The sequence below is a fragment of the Bubalus kerabau genome, chromosome 1 (genome assembly GCF_029407905.1).
Source record: "Bubalus kerabau isolate K-KA32 ecotype Philippines breed swamp buffalo chromosome 1, PCC_UOA_SB_1v2, whole genome shotgun sequence".
Lineage (NCBI taxonomy): Eukaryota > Metazoa > Chordata > Mammalia > Artiodactyla > Bovidae > Bubalus > Bubalus kerabau.
Window position 1 is genome coordinate 107,557,389 of NC_073624.1, and position 12,596 is coordinate 107,569,984.

A 12,596-nucleotide genomic window follows, 5' to 3' on the forward strand; every position below is an offset into this window, starting at 1 on the left:
TGGAAGGAAAGTTATGACCAACCTAGAGAGCATATTGAAAAGCAGAGACATTACTTTGCCAACAAAGGTCCATCTAGTCAAGGCTATAGTTTTTCCAGTGGTCATGTATGGATGTGAGAGTTGGACTGTGAAGAAAGCTGAGCGCCGAAGAATTGATGCTTTTGAACTGTGGTGTTGAAGACTCTTAAGAGTCCCTTGGACTGCAAGGAGTTCCAACCAGTCCATTCTAAAGGAGATCAGTCCTGGGTGTTCTTTGGAAGGAATGATGCTAAAGCTGAGACTCCAGGACTTTGGCCACCTCATGCGAAGAGTTGACTCATTGGAAAAGATGTTAAAACAGCTATTATAAATATTATCCATATGTTGAAGATGATTCAGGAATATATGAACATGATTAAGAGAGAAACTGTAAATGTTAAAAAAAATAAAGAAAACTTGTAGAAATGAAAATCATAACATCTAATCTGAACTGAAAAACAGTTTAGATGGGATTAACTGCAGAGCAGTTACACAAGAAGAAAACATCAGGGGAATTGAAGCCACAGCAATAACTAGTAAGACTGAAATATAGGCAGAAAACAAAGACAATAAATGTAAGAACAAAGCAATAGTGACTTCAAGGATGCATCAAGTGGTCTAATATTGGTGAAGTTGGAGTTCTCGTAGGAGAAGATAGAAGGAAGCAGAAAAAAATACTTAAAACAATGGCCAAAATTTTTCACAATTTTATGGAAACTATAAATCCACAATATCCAAGAGGTTCAATAAATTCTAAGCAGAATTGCAACATGGATGGACTAAAAATTATCATATTAAGTGAGGTATGTCAGACAAAGACAAATATCATACTATATCACTTATATGTGGAATCAAAAAAGTGATACAAATGAACTTATTTACAATACAGAAATAGACTCACAGACTTAGAAGATAAACTTGTGGTTACCAAAGAATAAAGGCAGGGAAGAGGGATACACTGGGAGTTGGCTTCCCTGGTGGCTCAGTGGTAAAGAATCTGCCCACCAATGCAGGAGACAAAAGAGACACAGGTTTGATCCTTGGGTCAGGAAGATCCCCTGGAGAAGGAAATGGCAACCCACTCCAGTATTCTTGCCTGGGAAATCCCATGGACAGAGGAGCCTGGCAGGCTGTAGTTCATGGGGTTGCAAAACAGTCATACATGACTTGTTGACTGAATAACAACAAAATTAACAGATATATACTACTATGTATCAACTAAACAATAAGGACCTACTGCATAACATAGGGAACTATATTCAATATCTTATAATAACCCGTAATAGAAAAATTCTGAAAAGAATACACCCATACAAATAATTGAATCATGTTGCTGTGCATCTGAAACTAACACAACATGGTAAGACAAATCTACAGCAATTAGAAAAACGCTAAGCAGATAAACAAGGAAAAAATCCTAAGGAGAGTAAATCTATCTAAAACCATATCAAAGCACGTTATAATCAAATTGCTGAAAACCACTGATAAAATCTTAAAAGTACCCAGAGACAGAGAAATGAAGACAAGAATGTCCACAGACTTCTCCTTAGAAACAGTGAAAGCCATAAGACAGTGGAGAGACTTTTTTTTTTAATAAAAAGATAACAATATTTTATTTTGGGCATTTACTCAGTATTTCACAGATCCTCAACAAGTTTTGAGGTAGGTTAATATTAGTATTTATTTTACAAACTAAAACCCAGCAGAGATTACATCACTTGTTGCAAACCATAACAGAAGTCCTACCATAACCAACAATAACATGGTTTTTCAGATTAATCTGATGTGTGTGAATTTAATAGTAATAGCTTGCAAACAGTCATTAAAAACAAAACAAAACCCAAACCCCACTAGATATTATAGAAGTTCTACTTTGGGTATTTTGTAGTTCTTAAATCAGTCCTACAATGATTATACATGCTTTTGAATAACCTACTTATTCTCATTACAAATCTATTTATGTACAACTAATCCTTGTGGAGAAGGCAATGGCACCCCACTCCAGTAGTCTTGCCTGGAAAATCCCATGGAAGGAGGGGCCTGGTGGGCTGCAGTCCATGGGGTCGCTAGGAGTCGGACACAACTGAGTGACTTCACTTTATTTTTTCACTTTCATGCATTGGAGAAGGAAATGGCAACCCACTCCAGCGTTCTTGCCTGGAGAATCCCAGGGACGGGGGAGCCTGGTGGGCTGCCATCTATGGGGTCGCACAGAGTCGGACACAACTGAAGCGACTTAGCAGCAGCAGTCCTTGTAATTGAAGAAGGAAATGTCAGTCCACTCCAGTACTCTTGCCTGGAAAATCCTATGGACAGAGGAGTCTGGCAGGCTACAGTCTATGAGTTTGCAAGAGTAGGACATGACTTAGCGACTAAATCATCACCAACGCTTATAGTAACAAATTAGCACATTATTGATTTTGTTGTTTTCTGCTTTTGGGGTGGGTGGAGCAGGAAGATAATCAGCAAGCTTTCCTCAGAGTGCTAGGCAGGTTTTAAGTACAGGTGCTATGCTCAACGCACCATCTCTGGTGATTTGGAGTCAAAGGAAAGCAGGTATCTAAGGAAGCCAAGATCCAGAAAAGATGCCTGGATCCAAAAGAGGTGGAGGCCCTGCACAAGTCAAAAAGAAGACAAAAGCACTATCATCTCAGGCTACTGATACTCAGCATCATGCTACAGCATCACAATTTATGGGAAGAGCTCTTAAAAGACCAGTAAATTAGAGAGAGACATTTTTAAAGTATTGGAAGAGGGTTATAAAATACTTGAAGAGGGGACTAACCACCAAGAGGAATAAGTTAATTTTTCAAGGTGATTAAAAAGCTTCCCAGGTGGCTCAGACGGTAAAGTGTCTGCCTGCAATGTGGGAGACCAGGGTTTGATGAAGATAGGGAAGATCCCCTGGAGAAGGAAATGGCAATCCACTCCAGCATTCTTGCCTGGAAAATCTCATGGACGGAGGAGCCTGATAGGCTACAGTCCACGGGGTCGCAAAGAGTCGGACATGACTGAGCAACTTCACTTTCAGTTTCACTTTCAAAGTGATAAAAATGATTTGATGATTTCTATACAATATTCATATTCATAAATAAACTGATAAATTTTATTATATGTAAATTACTTCAAAAAAACTGATTACAATGTTGGCTATCTTAGGGAAAATGCTGTTAGTATAATTTGAGAATTTCAGATTAGAGAACTTTTTAAAAAAGAAAATTCATTAAAAAAATCACGAAGTATATTTTTTCATTTACATCTAGGTACTTACTGCAGTATTCCAAATAGAGGCTAAATTCACACATGCTTATAATACATACTTTAACAGACACCAACTTTCTCTTTTCAGAAAATAAAAACAAAATCAAATTATTACCAGAAAGGAAATAATTTTAAATGGCAAACTATGGGATGTAGATGACTCAAAAAGTAATTCCACAAAAATGTCTTTTCTATAAACACAAACCTAAGTCAACATCATACTAAAATTGTCATATAATCAGTAGTATGGATCAGAATTATCATTTCAAATTTATATTAGTTCTTACATGTACAAAAAATTATTTTAGGCAGAAGGTATTTCTTAAACTACTTTTATAAAATTGTTCTATTTAGAATAACTTTTGAATTGTTCTTTATTCACTTTTCCCAGGCAATTATTAATAATATACACAGAACAATTTTCATCAAATTGTGTTCTCTGCAATTATAATAAAGTACATACATAGGGTGCAACAATATTTATTTACCTCCAGTTTATTTCTTGAAGAAGTGGGTTTCCAGTGAGAGACAATTCATGGAGAGAAAAGCATGCATCAAACCACTTTATGGCACTTGTAAGATCTATAGAAAACAAACAATGAACATTATTATGAGGCATTACAGACAAAGAAAAATAGTTATACATAAATGACCATTTTATGTTTGACTATTAAAGAAAAACACAAAAATTATTTATTCTACATAATATGTTTTTAAAAGACAATATTAAGAAGAGACTCTGCTATCATAATACATATTTCTACCATTTAGCAGCTGTGTGAATTTATGCAAATCATACAATTGCTTGGTAACTCAGGTTTATATCTATCTCATAGGGTGAGAATTAAATGAGCATGTAAACAGCTTAGAGCAAGCTTTGCCAGATCGTTAACACAACATATAAAAAAGTAAAGTCAAAAGTAATCGGATAGTGGTAAAAATTGAACATTTGCCTAAACAGAATTACATGTATACTTTCAAAAGTAAAAACAGTAGGTCAATCCAGCAATCCAGGGTACATTAAGAGTAATTTATACTGGAATTGCTCTCCCACAGAAAACAATCATAAAACTGGACAATAAACAGGAAGCACCTGTTTTTAAGCCTGACTTGGGAGAAAACAGCAAACACACATGGTGAGCTGACAATTACAATTTTTTTTTTTTTGCCTAAAATTATTTAGCCACTTTAGAGCAAGAAAGTGGAAATCAAGCAAAGAGGCTGTTTTGTTGAGTGATGAGGCAAAGTTTAGACATGAGGCTGGAATTTATAGTGAAAAGTACTGAGAAGAAGCTGAGTGTATATATGTTGGTAGGAAGAGAATTGGGAAAAAAGTATATGTAAGGGTTTACCACCACTCCTTGGACGAGTGCTAGACAGGGCAACATTCTGAAACACCTAGCAAAGTTAACCTGCTATTAGGCTAAGAGCTGAATGATGACATTATAGTTCATGCACCAGGGAAAGACAATGGAATTTTAGCCCAGTCAGATAAGAACCGAATACAGCATCTAAGAGATTCAGCCAAAATCCAGAAAGACCATGTATTAGGAGTGAAGACAATGCCCAGAGGTAGAGGAATGCATTGAGAGTTGAAAATTAAAATGATTTGCCCTAGGAGAGAATGAAGTTAAGGTTGACAGAAACACAATTATCCATCAATACCTTAACTGCCTGCTAGAATTACATTTACTACACTTTAAAAGAAAGATAACAATAGCTGGTCTCAGTAAACTTGTAGTATGAACAATGCTCAGCATACAGTTACAAAGTATTGGACATTAAAAAGAAACAGGAAAGTATCATCTATCATTACGAGAAAATCAGTTAAAAGGTAGATCAAGGTGGACCAAATGGAAATCAATTTTTTCACAAAGACACCAAAGTCAATCAATGATGAAAACAGTTTGTTCAAGAAATGTTTCTGGAAAAACTAAATGTTGTTTAGTTGTTCAACAACTCATCTTTGACTCCACACCATTTGTAAAAATTAATTTCAGGTAGGTCATAGACCTAAAAGTAAAAACTTAAGTACAAGACCTTTATAAGAAAGTTAAAAAGTATAGAAAACCATCTCATTCTGGATGTAGAAAAATATTACAAAGGACACAGAGAGCAAAAGTTATTAAAAATAAAAAATTAAACCAAAATTTAAATTTCTGCTTATCTAAATATACACTTAACAAAATTAATAGGTAAAAGAGAGACTGGGACAGAACACCCACAAAACATATGTCTGGCAAAGAATTTCATCCAGAATACATAAATAATTTATTCAAACCAATAAAAGCAAATAGCCAAATTTTTTAAATGGTAAGATACTTGAAAACACACAAAACAATATACAGAAACCATCAATAAAGGTATGCAAAGATGCTCCATATCATTATCCATTAGGGAAGTGCAAACTAAAACCATAACGAGATAATACAAGGATATACCAAAACCCTATAGAATGGAGTGATCGGAACGCTAATGTGGGGAAGTAAAATGTTACAACTATTTGGGAAAACAGTTTTATTAGTTTCTTGTAAAGTTAAAAATGCACTAACAGGGGCTTCCCTGGTGGTTCAGATGGTAAAGAAACTGCCTGCAATGCAGCAGACCCAGGTTCAATCCCTGGCTTGGGAAGATCCCCTGGAGAAGGGAATGGGAACCCACTCCAGGACTCTTGCCTGGAAAATTCCATGGATGGAGGAGCCTGATGGGCTAGAGTCCACAGGGTCGAAAAGAGTCCGACTCGACTGAATGACTTCACTTCACTTCTAGTATTCTTGCCTGGAGAATTCCACGGACAGAGGAGCCTGGAGGGCTACAGTCCATGGGGCCACAGAGTTGGACATGACTGAGTGACTAATACTTTTCACTTTGACTTTCATGCATCTACTCTATTATCCAGTAATTACATCCTTAAACATATATCAAAGAAAACTGAAAACTTATGTTATGAAAGTATTTGTACATGAATTTCCATAGGAACTTTATAATCAGAGTGCCCCAAACAGATGGTCAATACTGAAATTAGATTTATTATATTTCTTGCAGCTAAAGATGGAGAAGCTCTATATCAGCAAAAACAAGACCAGGAACTGACGTGGCTCGGATCATGAACTCCTTATTGCAAACTTAAGACTTAAATCGAAGAAAGTAGGGAAAACTACTAGCCCATTCAGGTATGACCTAAATCAAATCCCTTACTACTATACAATAGATTCAAGGGATTAGATATGACAAACAGAGTGCCTGAAGAACTTTGGACAGAAGTTCGTGACATTGCACAGGAGTCAGTGATCAGAACCATCCCCAAGAAAAAGAAAAGCAAAAAGGCAAAATGGTATACTGAGGAGGCCTTAAAAATAGGTAAGAAAAGAAGAGAAGCTAAAGATAAAGGAGCAAAGGAAAGATATATCCATCTGAATACAGAGTTCCAAAGAATAACAAGGACAGATAAGAAAGCCTTCCTCAGTGATCAATGCAAAGAAACAGAGGAAAACAATAGAAGGGAAAAGACTAGAGATCTTTTCAAGAAAATTAGAGATACAAAGGGAACATCTCAAGCAAAGATGGGCACAATAAATGAAAGAAATGGTATGGACCTAACAGAAGCAGAAGAGATGGCAAAAATACACTGAAGAACTATACAAAAAAAAGTCTTAATGACTGAGATAACCAGATGCTGTGTGATCATCCACCTAGAGCCAGACAGCCTGGAGTGTGAAGTCAAGTGGACCTTAAGAAGCATCACCATGAACAAAGCTAGTGGAGGTGATGAAATTCCAGCTGAGGTATTTCAAATCCTAAAAGATGATGATGTGAAAGTGCTGCACTCAATATGCCAGCAAATTTGGAAAACTCAGCAGTGGCCACAGGACTGGAAAAGGTCGGTTTTCATTCCAATCCCAATGAAAAGAAATGCTCAAACTACTTCACAGTTGCACTCATCTCACACACTCATAATTCTCCAAGTTAGGCTTCAATAGTACATGAACCAAGAACTTCCAGATGTTTAAGCTGGATCTAGAAAAGGCAGAGGAACCAGAGATCAAATTGCCAACATCCACTGAATCATCAAAAAAGCAAGAGAGTTCCAGAAAACGTCTACTTCCGCTTTATTGACTGTGTCAAAGCCTTCGACTGTGTGGATCACAAAAAACTATGGAAAATTATTAAAGGGATAGGAATACCAGACTACCTTACCTGCCTCCTGAGGAACCTGTATGCAGGTCAAGAAGCAACAGTTAGAACTGGACGTGGAACAAGGGACTGGTTCCAAATTGGGAAAGGAGTACATCAAGGCTGTATATTTTCACCCTGCTTATTTAACTAACATGTAGAGCACATTATGTGAAATATAGGGATGGACGAAGCACAAGCTGGAATCAAGATTACTGGAAGAAATATCAATAACCTCACATATGCAGATGACACCACCTGCAGAAAGCAAAGAGGAACTAAAGAGCCTCTTGATGAAAGTGAAAGAGGAGAGTGAAAAGGCTGGCTTAAAACTCAACATTCAAAAAAACAAAAACCATGGCATCCAGTCCCATCACTTCATGGCAAACGGATGGGAAAACAGTGACAGACTTTATTTTTGGGGGCTCTAAAATCACTGCAAATGGTGACTGTAGCCATGAAATTAAAAGATACTTTCTCCTTGGAAGAAAAACTATGACCAACCTAGACAACATATTAAAAAGCAGAGACATTACTTTGCCATCAAAGGTCCATCTAATCAAGGCTATGGTTTTTCCAGTGGTCATGTATGGATGTGACAGTTGGACTATAAAGAAAGCTGAGTGCCAAAGAATTGATGCTTTTGAACTGTGGTGTTGGAGAAGACTCTTGAGAGTCCCTTGGACTGCAAGGAGATCCAACCAGTCCATCCTAACAGAAATCAGTCCTGAGTATTCATTGGAAGGACTAATGCTGAAGTTGAAGTTCCAGTACTTTGGCCACCTGATGCGAAGATGTGACTCTTTAGAAAAGCCCCAATGGGCTGGTGCACTGGGATGACCCAGACGGATGGTATGGGGAGGGAGGAGGGAAGAGGGTTCAGGATGGGGAACACATGTATACCTGTGGCGGATTCATTTTGATATTTGGCAAAACTAATACAATTATGTAAAGTTTAAAAATAAAATAAAATTAAAAAAAAAGAAAAGCCCCAATGTTGGGAAAGAGTGAAGGTAGGAGGAAAAGGGGACAACAGAAGATGAGATGGTTGGAAGGCATCACTGACCAGATGTTCATGACTTTGAGCAAACCTCGGTAGTTGGTGATGGACAGGGAAGTGTGGAGTGCTACAGTCCATGGGGTTGTAGAGTTGAACACCACTAAGCAACTGAACTGAATTGACCCCAAACAGCAAACAAAATACTTATCAACAGGAAAATGGACAAACTGTGATTTATTCATGCAAGGGACCACACATCAGAAAAAAAAAAAAAAAATATTGCTGATACAAACAACTGAACGACTGATGTGGTGGAATATCCCAAGAATGCCAACCAAAATCTAGAGTCAACAAAGAACATACTATTTGATTCCATTGATATAAAGATGTAGGAAAGTCAGATTTAACCTATGGTGACAAATTTAGAACTGTGATTATCTCTACAAGGGGACTGACTAAAATTGGGGATGGTGAAGTTTGAGGGTGAGGGATTGTTTAAGCAAATCAATACATCATTCTTTAATAAACTTTTGATGGATGTCTCCTCTGTAATGGTTAGGTGTCAACAAGTTAGACAAATGTGTTTACTTATCTTCATTAGACTAATTTTTTATAGGTATAGGATATATGAATTTTAAATAAGAATATAATTCTCACATTTTCCAAGGTTTACCAGAAAGATATGGAAGTAATATGAGTTTAAAAGTATAAAGAAAATTTTAATTAAATTATTTCACCACACATTCAAAGGAGTTTAGAATACATGGCACACTAATAAGCCATTCTGGCATTTTGACTATTTTAAGTTCAGTTCAGTCACTCAATTGTGTCCGACTCTTTGCGACCCCATGAATCGCAGCACGCCAGGCCTCCTTGTCCATCACCAACTCCTGGAGTTCACTCAAACTCACATCCATCGAGTTGGTGATGCCATCCAGCCATCTCATCCTCTGTCGTCCCCTTCGCCTCCTGCCCCCAATCCCTCCCAACATCAGAGTCTTTTCCAATGAGTCAACTCTTTGCATGAGGTGGCCAAAGTACTGGAGTTTCAGCTTTAGCATCATTCCTTCCAAAGAACACCCAGGACTGATCTCCTTTAGGATGGACTGGTTGGTTCTCCTTGCGGTCCAAGGGACTCTCAAAAGTCTTCTCCAACACCACAGTTCAAAAGCATCAATTCTTTGGTGCTCAGCTTTCTTCACAGTCCAACTCTCACATCCATACATGACCACAGGAAAAACCATAGCCTTGACTAGACGGACCTTTAAATGCACTTAAAAAAAAGGAGCAAATTTAAGAGCACTCTAATCTTCTTTTTCTTAAAAGCAAGAAATTAAATTCCCATGTGAAAGATATTTTCCTATAACAGAAGCAAAGAGACATTCTTGTCTTAAGGATGGGAAGCTAACGCCAAGAGATATGTATGCAAACAAGCTTGTTAAACTAGCCTTTATGTCCTAGGCACTTTTCAATCCAATTAACTACCTTAGTGCCCAAGCCCCTCGGCTTCCTCTCATTTTCACAATTTACTACTCTTTGTCCAACTACTATTTAAGTTCAACCTTAACTGTTTCTTGGGGTCTTAATTTTCTTGTGAGGACTCTCATGTATATGTTAAAAAAAAAAAAGAAAAATTAAAACTTGTATTTTTTTTCTTCTATTTATCTGACTTACATCAGTTTAATTCTCAGGTCCAGTTTGAGAAAACGGAAAATTTTCCTCCTCTACACCATTTGGTATAGGTATGTTATATACATCTACCCAGAACATTTCCTTACCATATTTAGAACAGAAACCCAAAAGCCTAATATTTGAGAAACAGCTATGTATTATTATAAACTTACCAGAAAGACAATTGTTGCTCACATCCAGTTTTTCCAAAGAAACAAAATGAAAAAGTGGTACGATTTTTGTCAAGCTGAAAACCAAAATGGAATTTAAAGAAAATTTAAATTGGAGTGTTCTTAATATTATTGATGTAATTATACAATAATATATTTATTTAACACAATAATAATGTTATAAATTATAACTCTGGAAGAAATACACAACAGTTGCATTTTCACAATAAAATACAATAATATAACATTAACTAAAAGTACTTTTAAAAAATACAGCAATTCCAATACAATATTGTAAAGTTAAATAAAATAAAATTAAAAAAACATTTCTATATTTGGCAAAACTAATACAATATTGTAAAGTTTAAAAAAAAATAAATAAATAAAATCTTAAAAAATAATAAAAAATAAATAAAAATAAAATTAAAAAAATACAGCAATTATAGGATGCTAAATATTTATTCTATATTTATAATAATATATGTAAATATATAAATATTTATATTTATTTCTAAAGAGAAATGATCATGGAATTGCTAATATCAATAATAAATATCAGGAAGCTTAATGTGTACTTGGTATTAAAATAAGAATAAATGGGCTTTCTGTTGTTTTGTTTAGTCTTTGTATATGGCTAAATTTACGAAGAATTCATAATTTCTATGTATTTTCTCTGGCTCAAACATATAACAAACCATTAAAAGTAAAAAAAACATAAGATTATTTATTTTTACATATTAATAATATAACTTTAATTAGAGTCAATAACTTTGTTTTTAATTTTAAAAAGTTTCCTTTACTAGATTCAAAGTATTATAAGTCTTGTAAGTAAAAATGTTACACTGGGGTTGTTTTTAAATTGGAAATATGCATTTAAGGAACAGAATAATAGAAAATGTTTTCTATTGATAAAATACTTAAATTTATCAAACATATACTAATATTTAAAATTCATACTCATTAATATAACATTGTTCAAATTCTAATAACAGTAAACTTTTCTCTGGCTTTTAATAGTTTCTATCATTTTTAAAGATACAACTATCATTAATACCCCACATTTAAACAAGGAACATAAGTAATATTGAAAATATTCACAGTATTAGTAACAAAAAGCTATGCAGGGAAAATTAATTTTAGTTTGATTTGCATTTCAAACTAAGACAAGATTATACTTTCTTTGTTACATAGCATCACATTACCCTAGCTACTTGGCAATAAAAATTAAGCTAGTTCATCTAAATCTTTAAAAAAGATGAAAATTTCTTTGTATAAAATATATTCTCATTACAAATAAAAAAGTCTTCTGAATTAATACCCTCTATAAATGCTGAAGATTCATACATGTTCAGAATAAGCTTTTACTAAAGGAGTACCTCTGGTACAAAACATATAAAAGAAGTTAACTTCTACTTTTACTTTCTTGGTGTTTATAATGTCCTTCCAGTTGTCCTAGCAGAGATTTTTACATCTTTATTCCTACCAACATCTTGCCACGGTAAAAACAACAACAACAGCAAAAAAAAAAAAAAAAAAAGTACTATTATTCTAAGATCAGAAGTTTACAGGATAATATTGTGACTGGAAGCCTCATGTCACAAAGCCAACCCTTGTGCTGAGCTTAACTCCTCTCTTGTATTATCCTGTTCTACATTAGAAGAGAAACAGAAGATGCTACTGATGCTAAAATAGACTAAATAAGGAGATTAGAAGATCTCTCTGATTATATTCAATCCTAAGTACAATACTACTATTTACACCACCTAAGCAACACTAATTCCAGGGGAAAATATCCAAGGTAATAAAAGAAAAAGTGATCAAATATTGGTCATTACATTTGTATATATGGTTCATTATCGGCATATACATTCCTTAATAGCAAAATTTACTGAAACATCACATGTATTTTAAAAAAGAAAGAAAGAAATGTAAAACTTTTTTAATACATAATCAATGGATGTGAGTTCTAATTTTATGACATTTCCTACTCAGGCATTCTAGATCATTATTACAAGTAAGAAATTTAAGTTCTTCAAGTGAAAATAAATACATTTAGTAAATTCTAATAAATACATTTATTAAATTCTAATAAATACATTTATTAAAAGAAAATTCTTACTTTTTTTACCTTTAGTATATTTCTAATACTAAATATTTGCCCTTATGCTAAAAGGATTTTGAAAGATTAATAGATACTGAGTTTTTCTCTTTTGTCAGAATATCTCATGTTTTTAACAAATAAGTTATATGTGGCAACATTTGGTAACATATAGGTTATAAGAGACATCAACTAAAAATAACCA

The 12,596-nt window shown here is 34.6% G+C and overlaps 1 protein-coding gene across 5 annotated transcripts in view; it reads right to left on the bottom strand.

The window, feature by feature from the left end:
• LRRIQ1 (leucine rich repeats and IQ motif containing 1) overlaps positions 1-12,596 on the bottom strand; it is a 141,469-nt gene that overhangs the window by 54,540 nt on the left and 74,333 nt on the right. For all 5 annotated transcript variants that reach the window (XM_055586460.1, XM_055586451.1, XM_055586425.1 and 2 more), the window contains 2 exons: positions 10,297-10,370; positions 3,768-3,861 (listed from right to left, as the gene is read on the bottom strand). In XM_055586460.1, the coding sequence (XP_055442435.1) occupies positions 3,768-3,861; positions 10,297-10,370 (168 nt within the window). The remainder of the gene's footprint in view (positions 1-3,767; positions 3,862-10,296; positions 10,371-12,596) is intronic.